The 21,214-nt window shown below is 40.9% G+C and overlaps 1 protein-coding gene across 1 annotated transcript in view; it reads right to left on the bottom strand.

Moving 5' to 3' along the window:
• Positions 1–1,710: 1,710 nt before the first annotated feature.
• The window catches only part of atad2b (ATPase family AAA domain containing 2B), a 66,342-nt gene continuing 46,838 nt past the window's right edge, over positions 1,711–21,214 (bottom strand). Inside the window, exons 27-28 of the mRNA XM_085383403.1 lie at positions 10,459–10,587; positions 1,711–3,995 (exon numbers count right to left, since the gene is read on the bottom strand). Coding sequence (XP_085239529.1) covers positions 3,954–3,995; positions 10,459–10,587 — 171 coding nt within the window. The 3' untranslated portion in view covers positions 1,711–3,953. The remainder of the gene's footprint in view (positions 3,996–10,458; positions 10,588–21,214) is intronic.

The following is a 21,214-nucleotide window of genomic DNA, read 5'->3' as shown; positions in this document are numbered from 1 at the left end:
ACAGTCGGCGCGACGTCACACACTGGTTTGTAAGCAACAAATGTGGAACTGCCTTCTATCGGAAGGCCACCAGATGGCGATAGCTGCAAAAAAAAAAAAAAGATTGCGAGTGTCAAGACTGATGAGAATACTTCCTGTTGAGTTTTCTTAAAGTAAGGAATTAGCTAATGAATAAATAAAACCATCCCATTTTAATATGGGAGTCTGAGGGTTAACTCCTTTTCAAATCCAGCCTCAAGTGGCCATCAAAGGTACTGCAGGTATTTTAGGCTAATACTTGTCAAAGTTACTTTAAAAAAAACAAAACAAAACAAGCAGTTCAAAGTTACAGTTTGCACCTTTATTCAAGTATATCACAGCAGTTTATTTGAGAAATACAGTAAATGTTCCATTTTTCAAATATAACTTACACTAAAGTAACAATTGCGAACAGGTGTGTGTTAGATACACAAACAGAACTGACAAAGCTATGAAAAGTCTAAATTAACTGAAAGAGAGGGAAGAAGAAAATAATTCAGGATAGAACAAGCCTTTTTCCTTCTGCATACTGGACTAAGTTGTCTCCACTACCAGACAAAAATTGGTTGTTAGTCCAAACTGGCAACAATTTATGATTAAAAAACAAAAAAAAAGAGCACAATGTATGACATTTGTTACCCATATTTTATACCCCATGGTTTTTCTTTTAAATCCATAAAAAATAACTCTTGGCAGAAACTGGAGACAAAGTGAACATCATTAACAGAAAGTTGATCTGGTCCTTTTCCTCATAACTGTTTTAAATATTCTAATGCTAGCCTCTTCCAGTATGCCACAGTCTGTAACCACTTTCAACAAAGAAAACATCAGAACAATGAAATAAATAGAAAAGCTGAAAGGGCAAGTTGTCACGTGTTGAAACCTGAGAGACCTGTAAACCCTTTATTCCCCCGTACACGCCAAATAAACTTGCTACACAAACGCTACGCAATTCAGCAAAATCGTTCAAATGGACGCGCAACGCTTCCCGATTCGGTTCAGTTTCAGACGTACAAAAAGACTGAATGTACTGAATATCAGGTGTAAAACATATTTAATAATAAATACCCAGAATCATGAGATGAAAATAAAAAAACAAACAAGAGACCCAAACACAGTTGGAACACTTGGGAGTAAAAGGCGATGGGTGTGTAAAGAGGCAGAAAATGCTCTCTATAGCTTTTAAGAAGGTATTGGGTGATAACAGGAGCAGATCCGGGACGTCTCCTCAGTGTCAAAGTACGTAAAGTAATCAAAGACAACCTGAAACTAAAGCATCAAATATACAGTCCATGAAATATCCGTAAAATTTATGCAATCATCATCTGGCTCAAATGCAAACATACGTATATAACAATCAGAGAGATATAAACAACTCTTGGATTACTGCAGCAGCCGTGGTTGCGCTGAGGTGGTACTGTGGATGTTGCAACAGTATTTTGAGTGGGAAGAAAAAAGAAATACTGTTTTTGTACCCAGTAAACAGTTTTCGCTTTAAAATAAATTAAGCTGAGGTAGCATTGGTTTTTTATTCCCCTCTGCAGTAGTCCAAGTGCTAACCTGCCATTGCCAGTCTGCATACGCTCTTTAGATTTTTTTTGCCACCTTGAATCCGAGAAAAGGCAGAGGTGAGCTGGGGTTAGAGTTGTACCGAGAGGTTTGAGGACCGGACAAGAGAGTGCACTGAGAGAGATGAAGAAAGACGACGGGGTAGAGGGGTAGGGGAGTGGGGGGCGGGCTTCTTCAGTCTACACCTGTTCAAAATATGGCATCTTCAAAACACACACAGAGAAAAGAAAAAGAAAAATGCCACCTTATAAAGCTTCTGTAAGTATCTTGATTTACTACAGTCGGGAAAACATATTCTGTGTCGGCCACAGGTGAAAATCCAGTTTCGCTTGTCTGACGTTGAAAGAGAAGAGAGCAGAACAGATAAAGTCGGTTCACACACGTAAAACAGAAACAAGTAATGCTTTTTACACACTTTAGTGACGGGCACTGCCTAGAATGGCCTTTGTTCAGTTTGGATTTACAACACATGTAAAAACAATTCAAGCAAAGCGTTTTTATAAAAAAAAAAAAAAAAAATTATGTAGAAAAAAGTTACAAAATATAAAACAAAGTTTTTTAGGATTAATAGAACATTTTCAGAGTTGAAACAGAATGCCGGTGAACAGGCACCGTTATGTCAGCACCTTTTGAGTGAGTGAGATAACACTTGGCACGATGAATCCTTTGACTTGCTTTACTTCATTTATTCCTTTTTTTAATCTTTTTTTTTTTTTGCATATTTTTAAAAAAAAAAGAGAAAGAGAGGGAAAAAACTGAAGGCCGGTGTCACCAACCTCTCCTTCCACCTGCTGTCCTGCTCAGGTGGAGACTGACCTTCACCGACTGGTCTGAGGTTTTATTACAGAAACATGAATTTAAATATTTGAACATCATCTGAGATGTATTTGACCACAACACTGTTTCCACTTATTTCTTGACCAAAGAGTTCAAAATTAACTAGAGGTGAATAACGTAGATATGTTTAATCGATCTAATGGCGGTAAGATAATCATTTTTAGTCGTCGTTGCCTCAAGGTCCCTGTGACCTCGGTGGTAAATACCCTCCTCCCCAACTTGGGAGCCTGTTCATTGTCACGAGTAGTAAAAACAAACATCCTGCTAAATATACCACTTTCATATGAGGTTTGAAATAAGGCACACGCTAGGCAGTGCAAAAAAGTACAGACGCCTTCCAATTTGTACTGCTTCCAGTTCCTCAGCAGGAGTGTGTCGGTAGGGGGGTTAAAAAAACGAAAGAAAGGGGGGAAAAAAATACAAATCAACTGGCGGGCGCTGCTGGAGCAGGAGGGAAAACATTCATACTGTGAATCTAGTGAAGAGGAGTCGGGGGTCTGCGCTAGCACAACTATTTAGGACATAACAATCCGCTAAGACTGTGAACGCCAGAGGTGGCCTGCCAGCGAATGTTTCGAGTGAGGAGGTTTTTACAGATGACCCCGAGGCGACGCTACGCTTGTTCACCAGTAACTCTGAGACCAGCGCTGAGGGGGCTAACGGCTTTCCACGCTTGATGACCGCCATAATGAAGAGGACATAATTGATTCTAGTCCTGCTGTGCTAACCTCATCGAGTTTGTGTCTACGGTAAAAAACTTCTTTGTAAACTATTCTTCTGGGTGATTGTGGCTCAGATATGGAACTAATCAAGTAGCTAAAAGGGCAGAGAGAAGAGGAAACAAAACAAAACTACAACAAAAAAGGTCGCACAATAGCGCGGTAACAACTGGCCTATGATGAAGCGCTCCACTCGAGGGCAGGAGGGCTCGCTGACGTGGGTCGCCCATTCACTCCCCGTCCTCGTCTCCTGGCGGCACTCTGCTGTCACACTTCTGCTGGTGAGGGTCTGAGTGAGTGTGTCTGTTTGTAGAAATGCATGCATACTCGTGTCGAGTGTTTCGGAGTGTATGCGCTGCCACGTTGTGATATGACATCACCCCATCTGTTGGTTTTTCTAGTCGTCCAAACTTAAGAAATCTTCCCGAGAGCAGCACGGATAAAGTTGAGGATAGCACCCGAGTAGCACCAGTGTTGCCCGCCACTGTTGGTTTGTGTGCACACGTGTCTGTGTGTGTGTGTGTGTCTGTGTGTGTGTATAAGTGTGGCTGACACACCTCCAGGGGTTTGGTTGTGTAGTATGCGTCTGGATGTGGCCAGGTTCCTGAGACGATAGCACCATTGAATGTCTCTGTCCTCATCCTCGCTTTGTTCCCTCCCAGCGACGAGGAGGGTGCTGGATTTTCCTGTGTGGTGTTTTTATGTTGAGGGCTGAAGCTCCTCCACTCGTGCTCACTCAGTTTTGTGTGTGTGGTGTTGTTGTGGTCCCAGGCTGTTCAGGATCTACCTGATGGGTATTTTCTCTCCATTTCACAGGAATGTATCAAAACGCTGGATTCTCTCCTCCATCTCCTGCACAAACAACAAACAAACACACACACACACGGAGCTTAGCCTCAACTAACACAGCAAACTCGAATGTGTGTATAAAGCATCTGTGCAGCGCGCTTTCAATATTACTTGGAAATTTCCCACAGCAAACAACAGCTTTCACCATGATAAATGATGTAAAATGAAGGAAAGCTGTGCCTGAATGAGACGGGCGATTTTTCTCAGCGTGAAAACAGCAGTTTGACACTGACTAAATCTGAGCAGAGCCAGAGGAAGAGAGATGGATGTTAGCCTGCACTAGACCATGATTAATGCCTGGAAGATGTTACACTGTGTGTTTCTCTCATCTGAATGGCTGAGTCAGTGCGACACGCTTGGCTACAAGATATCAATTTCAAGAAGTTTAAAGAAAAAAAAGGAAGAAGAACTGCCAACTTTACAGCAATTTTTTTTAACATCTAAAGAAGGGCAAACTTTTTCCAGCAGAGACCGCAAGTTTTAACAAGCTGAATAATCCGTTCATAAAAGGATTAGATGATCGATGAAGAAAATAGATTTTCTGTTATTTACTGACTGTATTTGCCTCTGTATTTGAGCTGTTGGTTTGACAGTGCCAAAAACTGAACTTCACTTTTTATTCATTTTATTTCTTCCTTTCAAAAGTCAGCTTGGAAATACCACTGAATTTTTGGACTGATTAGATTTCTGGGCAAGCAGCTGGGCGATAGATGATGAGACCACACTTTTTGTACCGATGCCCTCTTAGCCAGAGGTCGGGGAGGTGCATGCGGCTCTTTCGCCCCCCTTTGGGTGAACATGCTGTGCTCAGGGCTGGTTTATTGCAGACGATGACAGCACACTGAAATGGACTGAAGTCATAATTACATACAAATAGTTTTCATGATTATTCTTTTTATTTCACTGCTATGTTTTATTTATTTTAAAGTGGGCTATTTTTTATTTGATTAATTTTCCACAAGCTGTGAACTCAAATAGGTTATGTTATATTTGTTTTTCCTCTTTTTTAAGGTGTTTGTTAAACAGTAAAAAAAAAAAAAAAGCTCTTCTTCTTATTAATACAAGAATAATCAGATGCCTTAAGTATATGTATTATCCTCTCCAAATTACATACAGCTATTTGTTACTTGCCCACCCACACACACACACACACGTTTTTCCCCCCCCTCACATTATTCAGTTAAAAAGGCTCTTTTGATGTTGAAGGTTGCCGACCCCTGCTCCAAGCTGAGCTACAGAAATCATCTCTTTAACAAAGCCATGCCAGTGTTTGCATCTCTTCTCTCTCTCACTAAACTGTGTGACTCACTCAGCCCCACCCCACACTCCCTCTGCATCTGCAGCCTGCTCTCATGCAGCATGGAGGAAGGATCAGCGCAGCTCCAACAATAAATACAAAACTGAAGCTCTCAAATTTAAGAAGGCAGATGTAATCTTTTAATGGCACTGAGGAAACCTGTTTGTTTCCAACTGCTCGCTAACCCATGCACCAGTTCAGCCAATCACATGGCTGCATTTAAGCATCTAGACATGGTCAAGCATCAAATTGGAGAAGAAGCGACTTTGAATGGGGCATGGTTATTGGTGCCAGACGGGCTGGGATTTCCCCCCGCGCAGCCATCTCTAAAGTTTACAGAGGATGGTGTAAAAAAGAGAAGCAGCTCTCTGGACAAAAATGTCTTGTTGAGGAGACTGGCCAGACTGCTTCAAGCTGGTAGGGGGACAACAGTAACTCATTACAATCAATGTATGCAGAAGAGCACGCCGATTACCAGTCCTGTCAGCTTAAAACAGGACAAACCTGGTCTGATGAGTCTCGATTTCTGCTGCAACCAACCTGATAATACCTAATAAAGCATTCGGTTCAGATTCAAGCGAAGTGTTTAAACACCAAAAGGACACAAGAACACAAATGAACCAATCAGGGCTGCAACAGACCAACATCTGTGCTTCTCGGGATAAAATGATTAGTTCTCTCAGTGGATTTGATAAGCGTCCGTCTCCATTTTTAAGAATTTACCACCGTTTTTCTAATTTAATTTCATTGTGACATATGTTGAAACGTTTCCGCAGTTTTATGCGTTTTATTTTTGATCCTAAATATTGCCGACATCTCACATGGAACATATACATCATGTATTGCCATTCAGCCTAGAAACGGCTTTTGCTCGGCAGCTCCGCCGTCACCACGCATCACTGTTGGCAGTACCCAACCCAAACAAAAGGGAGTCCGCTTTCACTCTTCCCACCAAAACAGTCCTGCCTGTGTATTTAACTTTCAGTTGACACATCAGAACATGAGATCTAATTTAGCTGGAGCCAGGTAAATTTAATCACGCCAGTGTTATTCTGCATGAGATTCCAACTTCTCTTGAAACTTCATTTAGAACAACAATTAAGCGCTTAGCACTTCATCACAGCCCCACAGCGATCAAATCCAGGTTGCACGAGCTGTAAAAAGCCAGCAAAGCCAAGAAAGGTGAAGCTGATGTTCATTTGAATGAAAAAGTCTTCGTGAAAACCTCGACTCAGCCCATGTCTGTGCTTTTAGCACTTTTTTGCTGTGTTTCACTGTAAACACGGGCACATGCAAATGAGCTCTTCACTGCCTTGACGCTTTGCGCCTCTGTGATCTAAAGTTTATCTGCCTGAAGCCCTCGCACGCTGTCATCCCGAGTACACAGCAGACTAACAAGCCCTCACAGCACCTCCCCTTTGTCTCACTGACATAAAGTTAGCCTGTAACACTGTCTCTATCTAGCATGGGTGGATGGTGACTTACATGGCAAAAATGTCTAACCTCTGCACAGCTCAACAGGTCAACTGCAGCCAAACTGCAGTTTTAGGTGTTTTATATCTCACTGGGGCCCTCAACGCGTGCATGAAAAGAAAAATCCAGCGTAGCATGCTCTCCACTGTTAACTTTAAATTACTTTGGTGCACCCACCTTGTTTGAACCCATCTTATCTACTCCCACATCACTTACAGAGTTCCTCCATTTCCCAGATCTAATTTGCTACAACCCCTGGGAGGACGAGGTTCTCTGCAGCATCTACGTGAAGGTTAGGTGAGAGGGGAAAAAACCAAACAAAAAAATCTTCACAACAACTCAAGTATAAGTTGAGTCGTTTTTTTTTTTTTCCAGGGAAGAAAGAGTCGAGAGAGAACAATCTTGTGTATTGTTCCTGGATGAAGGTGTTGTTACACAAGCCGCTGACATCAGATTCACAGACTCACAATGATGAAAGCCTGCACTGCATAGCCTACTGTCAATGGAGAAACTGATACCGCCTATTTTAAATAGGTTTCTCTTTATATGGCTATTCAGCAACAAATGTCAGAGAAGGTCTCAAAAGACTCTTTAAAGAGGGACTGTTACGCTTTTTCATATTTAGTCTTCCAATAGTGCAGTGCGTGTAATCCCATGAGCCAAAAGCTGAGTGTGAGGCAGTTTTTATACTCTTGTCTCTGTATGACGTCAATGAGTGTTCATATGAGACCACAGAAGTCTTGATTGTGAGTAACAGCCAATCAGAAAGAAGCTAACTTAAAAGCAGGGAGAAATGAGCTAAATGCTTGTTGGGGTGTACCGAAGCCCAGTGTAAAATAAATAAAGATCATTTCTGAACTCCATAATGAAATGCTACTTTAATAATGTGCAGGAATCAAAATACGGTGCTGGAAAATGAGCGTAATAGGCCCCCTTGAAGCTCAAGTTTAATCAATATTCTAAATACGAAATGCATGCCAGGAACCAATCAAATAGTTCAATGGTCAAATTAGTTTTAGGAACAATTAGGCTCTTATTCATGACGCTGCTTTGGCTAAACAAGTAGGAATAAAAGTGTTAATTGACCTGCAGGCCAAAGCCCTCAGCAGTATACACACAAAACTGGCAGAGAATTAACCAACTATTGAGGGGTTTAGTTAACCTGACTGGTATCCTGTTCAGCTTTGGCACAGCACAGATTTAGGTTAAAGGTCAAAGGCCCTTACAAAGTCTTTAATTGCTGTCTGAGACACGAGCAAAATATGATACCGGGCCAAGGGAAACACATACGCCAATTTGTGGACAGGAACATAGCTTGCGGGTTTCTGTGTACAGAGCAGATACGGTCCCTCTGGCTTTAAACGCAGCGTGCTGTCCGCTCCATCTGCTGAAAAGGTCAGCTCTTCAGGAAGACTGAGACGAGCCGTGCCCAGAGGAGGACGGCGAGAACGTAAGGGAGACAAATGTATGGACACGCTCCATTTCACTCAGCTCTACAACTCGGACATAAATACCGAGAGTTGCAACGGCGTGCAACGTTAAGTTGCCCCCAAAAAGGCTGCAGCCCCTACACTCTGGACCACCTCGGTGTGCATCTGTGTGCTCGTGGTTTTGCATTCTCAAGGAGATGACCTGCTGTGGGGTTGAGATGTATGTTTGGAAATGCAGGCAAACAAAACAGGTGCCAGATGAGCTGACATTTCTGCTCTCGAAACACCAATTTAGGCTGGCAGTATGAAACGAACCCAGACACGCGCCCTCCCTCCCTTCACCAGAGCGGCCCGTAGACAGGCGGCACCACCTGGCTGACTGCTCTCTCTCCCTCTCCCTTTGCCGCTTCCTCCCTCTGACATCCTGACAGCCGGCACTGGCTACCAGCGCCAGGACACTGCCATTCTGAGCCCCTGTCTGCACTGACATCCTACAGCAGCAGCAGATGACCAGATGGGATTCTGGGAAAATATACAGCAGCTTTTTCTACATGGAACATTGTCAAGAAAGAGCCAAACTTAAAAGGAAAAAGTTCCCATTCATTCAGACCCTTTTGTCATCCTTCGCTTATTATTATTTGCAGTATTTTCCCGAGAGACTTGGGAAAAAGATAAATGAACATTTGCGGTTATTGTAGCACGAGTTTGTCTTTATATTACATTTTATGATCTACATCTCCTCAAAATTACCATCATGCTACCATAATATAAAACATTATTGTGTGTCAGCGGCTTGATTGCATTCATGAATATAAAATTCTGACTTTCAGTCCTGTGCCGCTAAGATCTTATTCTGGCTGCCTGAAACACAGTACCATTTTAAATTGTAATTATTTTGGAAAACAAAGCCATAATATATTTTTCATGAAGCCTCAGTGGAGTTTAAGAAGTTCAGTACATTTGTTTGGCCAACTAACATCAGAATTATGTGGAATATACTGTGGGGGTCTCCCACAAGCACTGAAAACAATTTTTTAAATGTTCTCACTACTAGTTTCCACTGTCCTCATTAGATCACACTCTGCTGCAGACCTCAATTTCTACCCTGATCTAGATGCTGTTTATGCTACTCTTACCCATCTCTTCTTCCATAGTCGATATCTAGCCTTTTTTTGTCATGAATCCCAGTGAGTGCCAAACACGTCTTCTTGTTTCAGTCTGTCGCAGTGTTCAGAGATGTCTAAGCTCCCTAAGGAGAAAGCCACACCTTCTCCAATATCATCTGCCTTTGTGTACAACTGTTTCCAGCTCTTTAATAATCAGAGTTATTTGGTCTGAACAAGGTCAAATCTGTAGGACAAAATATAAAAAAATAAATCTAAAAAGTAACATTTTCTTGACATCCATAACATCTTGCTTTGAGAATTACTTACTACTAATCCTCGGGATGCCGCATCACTAAAAATGCAAATGTTAAACATACAGACTTACAGAAGGGGAGGGGGTCCTTTGCATGTTCACTTTGGGCCAGCAGAAACACCGATATGACTGCGATCTGCTACGCAAGTTAGCTAATTACCCTGTTAGCTATTATTCAAGCACGGAGAAACACATGCCACTCATCTGTCCATGTGACACTAAATCCAAACCAGTTAAATCTATGTTAAGGTTACGAGGGGGTTCTTGGAAAATCTTCAGGAGGGTTCTCTGGTCCCCAAGAAGCTCGATTGCTCCTGTCCTTAAACCTACTTTCTGATTAGCCCAAGTTTGTTTTATTTTTACCCTTTTCAGTGCGAGAGTCTTTGGGTGGTGCATGGCTTTAAATGATTATCCACAAAGGATAAGGTTTAGGTAAAGGCCGGGCACTCCAATTTTTGTTAGACCTTGTACTGCTCTCCAAGCTGCAGTTATTGCATGCTGCCCAGAATTTCCTGGCATTGTCCATCTAATTTATATAATAATTTTGAGTGTTTGTGGGTTTCAAACAATAAAAGAAAACATTTATTACCATTGTCAATACATTTCTATATTAAAGAGAATCTGAAAAATGTGAAATATTCTCATTTGAGAAGCTGAAAATGGCAAGATTTGGCATTTGTGTACCTAATGCATTATTTAAAGTAGCAATTAAATGTTATGATTCAACAAAATCACTTTCACCTTTAAGTGAAAGGCTCAAGGCAGACTGCAGTACTGGATAAGGACTATATTTGTATTTAAATGCACATTATAAAGGCTACACCAGTGTGTGTTGTGTCTCTCTGACCTCGAGTAGCTGGGTCTTGTCGTACTCTCTACGATGCTTGTAGATGCACTGGCTGAGTAGGGAGTACAGTCGCTCCAGCTGCTCCACGCTGTAGCCCTCACTCTTCTTCACCACCATATCCAGTAGAATCTGCAGGAAACAATAGAAATCATTCGTTTTAGAAAATAAATACATCTTACAGATATATACCACAGAAACAACAGCACAGGCGCAATCGGACAGTCGTACAGTGATGGAACAACGGGTCGCACAAGCAACTCACTGATACTGGTGCGTGGAGATGCATCATTTGGAGGTCAGCTGCATTCAAAAGCAATTAAGATCAGAATGACAGCTAATTAAGGCTAATCATAATTAGAACCAAGTTTACATTTCACTGCTACTTTAATTAAAACATTCTGGACAGTCAAAGGCCCTTTTAATTGACCCGTTCTTCGCATTTTACCCAAACCAAAGTCTGTGTGTATATGCGCTTCTATTTAAACACGCAGCTCATCAGAATGCACGGACTGAGACAGCAAAGGCACAATAATTAAAGTTATCATCACTGACACAAGGCAAACAGAGAAACCTCAACTGAAATTAAATGGTGTGTGTGTGGGAGAGACAGAGAGACAGAGAGAGAAAACTGCTTGAAAAACATAAAATCAAGGCAATATGATGATTAATAAGACATAGATGTTTGTCAGAGCCTCATCAGTGAACGTCTGAGAGATAATTACAGTGAGCAAAAGAATGAAAATTGCAAAGGTAAAAAGGTTAGCATTGTATTAATCACTGTACTCCATCTGACAATGGGTTCTGTTTAAATGACAGTTGGCCTGATTAAAGTTAAACTGAGGCTTCACATCAAGAGAAACTTGAGCAGAAACTTAATCCCAAGACAAAGTCTGCTCATAAGCGGAAATCTGGCCTGAAGAAAAATACTCGGTAGGATTTTTTACTTTTTAGCTTCTATTAAGATACACCACAGCTTGGAGCCACGTACCTGCCACCAATATTATTATTGTTATTATTCTTTATAACTGAAAGAATGAAAAACGTCATGCATGATGCATTAGTCCTAATGGTTCGTATCGAATCCTCGTGACAAACATTTGCTACTGCTCTTCATCTCAGTGCTGACTAACGTAATCAATGACCTCCTAAAAGCCTTCCTTAGTTTTTTTTAGATTGTTTTTTTCTGCTACAAACATCACATGGAGAGAGAAATTACACCTGCTTCCAACTAAACAACATTATCTGCATCAATGTTTTCACATTTTGTATTTAGAAGATTGGATAAACTCCAGCTCAAAGTGGACTTAATGTGTCCGTTTCCAGCTCCATATTTATTATCCTTGGAGTCTATTAGAGTACCTCTGCATAATTCACAATTCAAAATAAACATTATTCATCTCATATTAGGCCTCGGTGCAGCCCCTCAGCTCCTCTTACAAACATAAGGTTTGAACAGCAGGTTGGCAAGTCCACTGTGTAATGTGCCTGAGATGACTATATTAAGGATATGTAATCTCTTTGACATCATAAAGCACCACAAATGGAAAAAATTGTGTTAGAGCAATGATTACTATGAAAAACCACAGTGTGACAGATCATCAGAAAAAGCTTTTACAGCTTCTCTTTCAGTCACATGTAAACATTTCTATAGTTGAAGTCAGTCTGATTCAAGACTTTGTTTCACCTGTTAACTTCTCCCCTTCTTCTACAGTTATCAGTAAACGTCACATGTTTAATCAGCTCCCTGAACACAGACAGCCATCATCTGTTCGCCACAGTAGTTGCCGTTATTATCGCACTCTTAATTCCTGAAAACACTGTATTTAAAACAATCTCTATGCAGATTGACAGCTGCGCTTGCAGGCTGCCATATTCCAAAAGCAGAGAAGCATATGTTCCTGCACTTTTCTGTCAAGATGGAGGGCATGTGGAGAGAAGAATGCAATCAGGTTAAATTACTTACATTGTACAAGTTTTCTCCTAATCAGTTTACACAAAGGTTTATTTCATCCCTCTGAAACTGAAAAAAAGCGGGCGTGTTTCTTCTGATTGGGGTGTTTAAACTAAGCATTATTTTTACTGTTTCAGCTTTTGAAATGATTACAAGCAGAACATCAGACTCCGTATAAGCACAGCCGCTAAATGCATACCATATAAAACTTAAAGGTCCAGAAAACAGGACGATTATTCCTTTGAAACATTCAAACTTTCATAATTTCATCTGGTAGTATAGAAAATCACTGGTTATATCCCTTTTCACAAGAACTTCCACCTGGCCAATCTAATAACCAAGTCCCTTGACAAATAATGTCTACATAAAGAAGCTAAGAACATGAAAAAAATCTAATATTCAGAATTCATGCAGAGCGATAATCATGATCTCTGCAACACTGGGAAAAAAGTGCCATCAGCTGCTACATATTGAATATATTTTACTGGTATCTTTTTGTACTTTTTTCACATTAACTCTGGCCTAACATCAGGGGAGCTATCAGCTTTCATAGTTTCAATCCAGCCATAAGAACTAATAAAAGAGGTCCAAATGGAGCACATCACAGTGAGATGCCGGTTTTAACAACACATGCATAAAAGCTTTAATTAGCATCATTACCAACCCATCGCACATGTGTAATAATGTCAGCCAGCCTTTCATCCCACTGCCACTGCATTTCTCTCCATTTTTCATCATGTTCCCCAACTCTTGCTTTAAGTGCATTTCTCTACTTTATAATGCACCTTTTTCTCCTGAGATAGTTCATCTTCTCACCTCAAGCCATTTTCACTGTTTTACACAGCCTCTTCTCACCTCCTCTTCAACTGCATTTCCAACATTACTATTGCACAACAGTCTTTGCTTCTGGTGTATTTGTCTTTGCATTCTCCTCTCTTATGCGCCTTTCTTTCCCCTCTTTGTTCTCTCTCTCTCTCTCCGTTTCTTCGCTTTATTCTCCTCTTACTGTTACCAGGCTGATTGCAGCAGTGCACTTCCCAGCCTTTGTCAGCTTGATCAGGGTGTCGGCGACACTGTGGGGTAAATGGTGTGAGAGGGTCTTACATGGGCTCAGTGACTGAGTGAGCTCACAGCACACAAAAGGGCCGTAATCCCATGCGTTAAAGACTACTACTGACATGGGCCATTTAACCTCACCCCTTCTAAACTCCTTGCTCCATCTTCCCCCACAACCTTTTCTTTACCACATCTCTATCTATGCTTCTTAAGAACATAGATTCAAAAGGGAGGGTTGGGATGCCTGCGATTTTAAACAACAGCTGAATAAGGGTATACATTGTCATTAGCGGCAAACTCAGAGCTTTTGTTAACGTGGCTTGCACAAATATTTTATAAAATGCTGTATTTCCACTTAAAAGTCTCGAAAATGTGCAGAATGTAAGTGCAGTCCACTGAATTTACAGTCGCTCTATGCTTCTGGTATTTTGCAAACAAATCCCTTTTTCAAATAAGCATGCTGTACACAGTCAGGCATGCAGACTGGAGCTGACTGTGATACAGTAGAGGGTCTTCTTTGATCACTGAAGGCTTCACTATCTACACGCACATGTGTGTTGGAGAGACTTCCTCACCACTGGCTGAGAGAAGAGGGTTAGCAGGCAGAGAGGGAGGAGGAAAAAACTCAACAACAAGGACTCAAAACCCAACAGTCTCCATCACAAGGGACGCTATTAAGCCTTCAATATCTGCCTCTGAGAACAATTCAGCCTGCTCTTCCTGTTAACTAAGATTTTGTGTCTCCAATACTAGCAAATGAATGAATGATTAATGATTCTGGTTTGTTTGTTACCTTCAGCTGAGGCAGACACTGGATTTGGATTTTCAGATTTATTTAAAAAAAAAAAAATTAAGTCATGGTGGCAAATAATGTGGTTTACAGGGCACTCGGTCACACGGATAATGCAATATTGATAGTGTTACAAGGGTCAGGGACAATCATGATGAATCATATTACCATGGTCCCAGAACATTAAAATGAAATGGTGTTTCTGTTCAGTTGCCCATGTAAAAACCGCTGCAGGGGTCGACAGCTCATCTTAAATATGCAACGCTTGGCTTTACAGGAAAATGCCATTAGATTACGGTGAATTCTCTTGACTTTAGTAGAGGAGGAAAAAAGGGTTTTCGATGCTATATATGGTAACGTCTTTTGTGCAAAGTATGCAATCTAACATCTGAATAAAATGAGTCCAATGATACTGTTTAAAAACAGCATTACTCTCTTCTAACTGATGATTTTAATATTTACCTATGTAAATGAACACATCATGCTCTGTGTGCCGTTAGGTTTATGCGGTGACTCAGCCACTTAGATAATGAGTAGAACACTGAATTCAGAATCACACACAGAAATATGAATCACGGATGAAAATAAATGTAGATAATTGTTATTATATTCACTCACACACAAAGATCAATAAAGGAGTTAACTTTAATTGATAGAAAACTTAAGAGACCTAAGGGCTGGTTTCCTGGGTAGGGGGTAAATTAAACTATTCTAAGGCTTTAATCTAGAAATGTCAATCTTAGTGGTTTTCCTAATACATCTTAAATGTAGTTCTACAGAATAGAGCTGCCTGGGATAGCTCAAACTTTATCTCAGGACTTAAAATGTCCTGAAGCACATGGCTTCAATCTCAATTAGGAGGAAAAAATCTGAGCAATGAGTATTGTTTTTTTTTTTTTACTCAAAAACACTGATAACAATATGAGCCTTATAAATCAAATAGTCCATACATGACACGAGTCTGGGTAGGAATATAGAACATTGAGAGATGTGAAAATGACCAAATGTAAAATCTGCAGGTTTCATTTGGCAAGTCCTTGGCAAAAAAAAGTATTACAAGATAAAAATTACAATTGGGGGGGGAAAGATAATAAGATGGAAAAAATAAGGAAGGAAAAGGAGGAAAGAAATTTCATATTTTACAGACTCAAGACAGGAGAGATCCAATATCACCAGGTAATAAAGGAGAAGAAAACCAAACAGACCTCCACATACACAGAGCAAAATTATCAGATGAAGATATGTTTACCAAACAAATGCACAGGGGAGAAAAATTTAATACGGAAAAGATTTAGGTCAAGGTTATGGAAAAGGATTTGCTAATGAACTGATATGATTAAACTTTGGGGAGAGCTCAAGGGAAATAAAGGGTAATCAATACAAACTCCTTTCCATGTGTCGTGCAACCAGTGTGCAGGAAGAGTAAAGTGTTAAACAGCGAAAGATGCTGACAGAGCACTAAGCGTTGCACACCGTCTGTGCATTATGAGGGTATGCTTTTGGAATATACAAAAGCATGTACGGCCTGGTAAAGCTGGATTCATCTGAATAAGCAGTGCAGCTTAAAGCGTTACAGCAGTTATTTGTTATCATAGGATTTGAGCAGTGAGGAGGTGGCGGAGGCTTGAAATTCGTTACTACAGACCTACATTTACGATACATTATTAACACACACAATATAACTGACCTGGAATCGCAGCCTGCCCATGAATTAACAACTGCAATAGCATCTTAACAGGATTGTTATCTTTCCATTGATTGACTCGGTACAACACAAAAGTATGGGATATCACATCCCTGCGTTTTCTGGCTGAAGAAACCTTGATGCAAGCCACATATACCACCGGTCATCAAATCACCCCCCAGTTCTTACATTCTTCACCTCGCTAAGAACACCTCTGCAGAGTTGGGCTGGCTTGCTAGAGCAAATTAGCTATGCGTCCTGGCAGCTTAGGTTTAGCTTAACGGCTTCTGTTGGTGTTGGCCTCCACTGTGCAGCGGCTGCATAGGCTGCCTGCGGAGCGCTAATTTTGAGTCTTCCTGTGCAGCGTTTTGGAATGGACACTAAACCGAAGCAAGCAGGGCAGAACTGTTCTGTTCGTCCCCGTCCTCAGGGGTGCGGTTTCTCTTTTCATGACAGTGGATGCCTCATTCTCTGGTCCGGTGTGTGCCCTATCTACCTACATTGATCGCACTCAGAATGTGCATTTATGTTACCATTTGTTTGCCTGCTTCACTAATCCAGCAAGTGGTAGAGCTCTGTCTAAACAGAGGCTGTCCCACTGCATTATGTAAGCTGCCTCATGTGCGTACAGCACCAAGGGTCTCGCTTTGCCCCAGGGGGTGAGAGCACATTCCACCAGGAGAATGTAAGCTGATGTGCTCTTTTTAAACCCCGCGTAGGTGATATTTGTGCTGCAGCTAGTTGGGCATCACCGCACTCTTTTGTTCAGTCCTATCGATTGATGGCTCCTGCTGTCCTTCCCCTGGATCTACCGCACACTAAGGTGCCGGTGGTCCAACTGGAGTACGTTGGTTGTATACATGTCCCATATTTATGTGTTGTCCCGAGTGAATCGACTGAAAAGGAACAGTTATATCTATGACTTTGTTCCCTGAAGGAGAGGAACGAGGTACAACACAAGGTTGCCTCACCGCGCACCTCGGCTTGACTGTGATGGCAGGGGGTATATGTGCAGGCAGGGCCATGCGCATGTCATCACATGGCCTCCACCCTAAAAGCATGAATAGAGGTTTCTTCAGCCAGGACATGCGGGGGAGTGATATCCCATACTTACGTGTTGTACTTTGTTCTTGTCCTCTCTTTCAGGGAACAGAAGAAACTGTTTCAGCCCTGATATTAAACATTGTAACCAGACATTAAAAATACCATCTTCATGTACTGTATGGGTATTAAGACGTACAAAATCCCACACAGTGTAACCCTAAGTCAAAGGTTGAGGAGATGGGAGCAACGCAAAAGGGCACAATAAATCTGGCCGCAAACTATTAGAAGAGAAATAAGAGAGACTAAGTGGTATGTTTATGTTGTGTGAGCAAACAAGTGACCCTCACCTGCATAGCCAAGAGGCACAGATATGCAATTACATGCAAATGGGAGATGTGTCAAAGCAATCAGTGGGAATGAATAAAAATAAAAGAAGCACTTCAAGCACCATCTATTTTTATTGACAATCAAAACGATGGTCCAGCACTACTATTAGGCTGTCTTCTTTTGAACAGGCACGAGGCATGGCTACTTTGCCAAAGGGGGCCCCTGCTGTTATCAATACTAAAAAATGAAGGGAGATGACAAACTGAAGCAGGGCCATTTCTGTTGACAAGCTTCTCTAAAACAGGAAATCCTGACATGCTGTAGAAACTAAGCATCAAGCCAGAAAGACTCCATACTGCGCCAGTGACTAGAAACACTGGCTTTTTCTGGGCAGCTGCTAAAGGAAACAGCAGAGCAGACGATAATCTGTGTGTTCTTGGTGAGATGGAGGAAAAATTGCTGGGGCCAGATTGGATTTCTTGTTACTGAATTCTCATCTGCAATCCTCAGCACCACTTCTCCTAGCCCATCTGTGGACAAGTGTCTGATTATTGATGAAAGAAAACAGCTGAGAATAAGAGACGTTTTGGAGTAGGGAGAGAAACAAGCCCCAGGACCTATTTATTCAAACTGAGGAATTCATTTTGATCCAGACAGCATCAAGCATCATTTCAGAGAAACTGGCAATAACAGAACTTGATTTTACTAAGTGAATCAGAGCAAATAACTGTGCAATGGCTCTGAAAGGCAGGGTGTGAATACTGAAATAATACCATCTCCGTCCTACAGGCTTTGCGTGTAGGGTCTGTGAACAAACTCATAACACTCTGATGGTATTTAATTCCAGAGAGATTTCAGAGCCTCTTCCATCAAGTTAAAAGTCAGGAATAATGAGGCTTCTACAATCAATGAATACAACTGAAGAGTGAGGGAACAGTACACCACTCACTGTGGGCCCTAACACACATCAGGCACCGTGCCAGTCCCAGCCCTGCCAGCAAATATCTGCTTAAATGGCGGCTCTCATCCTGCGCACCGGAAATTCAATTTGTTCCGTAAGACTGGGATGAAAAAGCAATTATTCACAGTCCCCTCTTTTCACAATCTGTTTCTTTAAGATATCTCCCTTCTTCCCCCTGCTAACAAATAAACCTCCAGATTACTGCTATGTGTGGCTGTTCATAGGGGCAGCCAGTTGAAGCACTAAGATCAGGCCAGCTAAAAAGCCTGTCAATCAGGCTGAAAGATGGAGTCAGGTTCAGCACGAAGAGATATGTACCCCTACGGTCCCCATCATCCCCATGGGATGTGTGTAAAAACCACTAGATAATGGCTTGATAGTTGGATGTCTCTTCGGAGCGTTGAGGAAAGACGTAAGCACATGTCAGAAGGACACTTCTTTTACACCAATTACACTACACAGAGCGCTGTAAAACCAGCGCCCCCTCCCCAACCATCCGATCAGTGGGAAGTGCTGTCAAGGGGGCCCACTGAGCCGAGGCTCCAATTTACACTTGGGGTATTAGGTGGGACCCTGGCGTGACAGTGCAAAGTACCACGGAGCTGCTTCACATGCTTCCACTTACCGTACTTGAACACACCCTGGGACGAGTTGGCAGATCTAGTGGGTCAGAGAGAAGCTCATGTTTGAGTCATGACCTTGTTTCCTTCAGATTTAACTGGAACAACACCTGTTGATTGAACGATGTGAAATTCGTTCTTTCCATTGTAATTGGCTCCCTCCTATGTTCAGAGGGCAAGGATACAAAAGGTTGATAATTGAAAGATGGAAGGGGACAAGCGACAGTGGCGTAACTGTAGCATGAATGAAAAGGAGGGATAAGCTTAAGAAGTTATTCATCTGAGAAGGGCAGTGTGACAGCATCAGCTCCAGAAGAGACCTATGGATCTGGTGAAAGCTTAAGGCTGGTCACCCATGATTGCACTTCCACAACCTCAATACCTTAAATCCCATTCAAAGAAGAGAGAGAGAGAGGGAGAGAGGGAGGGAGGGAGGGAGGGAGAGACTTTATTCAACTTTTTCTATATTCTACAGTTACACAAAGGTATAAGTTAAAATGTGGGACTTTCCAGGCGTCTAATCTACCTGTTGATTAAATGGGAGGGAGAAAAGTTCAATAGTCTAAAGGCAAGACAATGTAAAAGATTGATTTTAACATCAATTAAAACTGAATGGATGAGGTTGTGCAACTTGTGCATTTAATAGAAACTGTTTTGTTTTTTCCCCCTTTCTTACTTTGTGCAGCTTACTTGAAGCTTGCCTGTTTACGACTTTGCATCAGAGTCAGAGAGGCTTAATGGTTCATATAATTCAAAGAGTGACCAATCAAGACAATACAAATGAGGCACAGCTGTTTCAATTACAGAAGGGAGGAGAAAACAAAAAAGCAAGCCTTTCACCCAGACTGTTAACAACAGCATTGCAACAAGTAGCCAAATGAACTTAAATAAGACTAAACAAAAACATATTTTCAACATTTTTGATTATAGTTCATCTTCTCCATAATCAAAATCTAATTATGCACTTTCAAGATGTGACAGTCCACAGCTGGTAGTGTTGGAACTAATACATCTTTGCTTAACATTTATATTTTATAGATTTTCTTAAAATGATCAGAAGTGAAGCCATTTGTATTTACCAAAAAAGGGGCAACACTATATTTATACCATCTTTATAACACCAGTATTACTTATTATTACAATTAGTAATCCAATTAGTAGAAATTCTATAGAATTTCTACTAATTGGATTGGCTACTACACAATTCATTTTTGGGGGGAATTGTTTAATTTGTTTAAATGTTTTTGCAAGATCCTACAATCTTCTTCCTCTAACAAAGCAACTCAGGTTGGAAACTGTTGAAATCATAACTGGATACATTAAGTGATTAAAATCATAAGAAATGCTCATTTATTAACATTTATTGTGACTATTTCCTCATTACAAAATGTTTGCCTTTGTGTTACCAGAACATTTTTATACAGATCACACTACCTGTTAAATCTGAAATGCTTAACAGTGCACAATGCCAAATCACACCAGCTGTTACATCCTTCATGGTCTGAATCAGAATGATGGCTGTGTAAAATCAACAAGATGGCAATGAGGTGTGGACAGGATTTTAAAAAGCCGAAGTCTTGATGGTTGAAAAAAGTTAAAAAGTGTTTTAGTTCCATTGTGTGTGTGTGTGTGTGTGTGTGTGTGTGTGTGTGTGTGTGTGTGTGTGTGTGTGTGTGTGTGTGTGTGTCTTTTCTCAGCCAATTATTTCAGAATAAGCGAATGCAGACCAGAGGCCAATGTTTATAAACTTTCAAGTAGATTTTTTTGTTGTATTTTAATTAGAAATACTGAATACAACTGCTGCAGTAATGAAATAAAGTCACAACAGACAGTTGAAGAAAATGTCTCAGTCTGAATCAAACAAGCTTTGAATTATTAAGCTGCCATTTCAGCAACATTTAAGGTTCACTATTTTCTGTTACCGTTTTAGTGTTTAAACGATAGGATGCTTAATAAGTGCTTGGAAAAAAGTATTTTCGAGCTTCTCTAGCACTTCATAAATAAGATGCTCATAAATACGTGATACTGATCATACTTGATCACACAGATCTATTTAAAAAATATATTTTAACAATATTTTTTCCAAAAAGAATGACAATGTTAAGTAAAACACCATCAAGAATAATGTATCAAACTATGTCGGGCAACTTAAAGATCAAAACATAACCTTTATTCATTTTTCCAGTACAAACGCACACACAGATGTATTTTATTAGGCTTTCACACGACTAGCATTCTTAAACCAGCATTAACAGCTCCACATTAGTAACATGAGCACGTGGCCAATTAACATTAGACCACATCTAATTATCGACCTATGTCA

Source organism: Rhamphochromis longiceps, linkage group LG15, assembly GCF_057381845.1.
Source record: "Rhamphochromis longiceps isolate RC_006_pf linkage group LG15, R_longiceps_female_GT1.1, whole genome shotgun sequence".
NCBI lineage: Eukaryota > Metazoa > Chordata > Actinopteri > Cichliformes > Cichlidae > Rhamphochromis > Rhamphochromis longiceps.
Note: the sequence above shows the minus strand (reverse complement) of the source record. Positions and strands in the feature narration are given on the sequence as shown.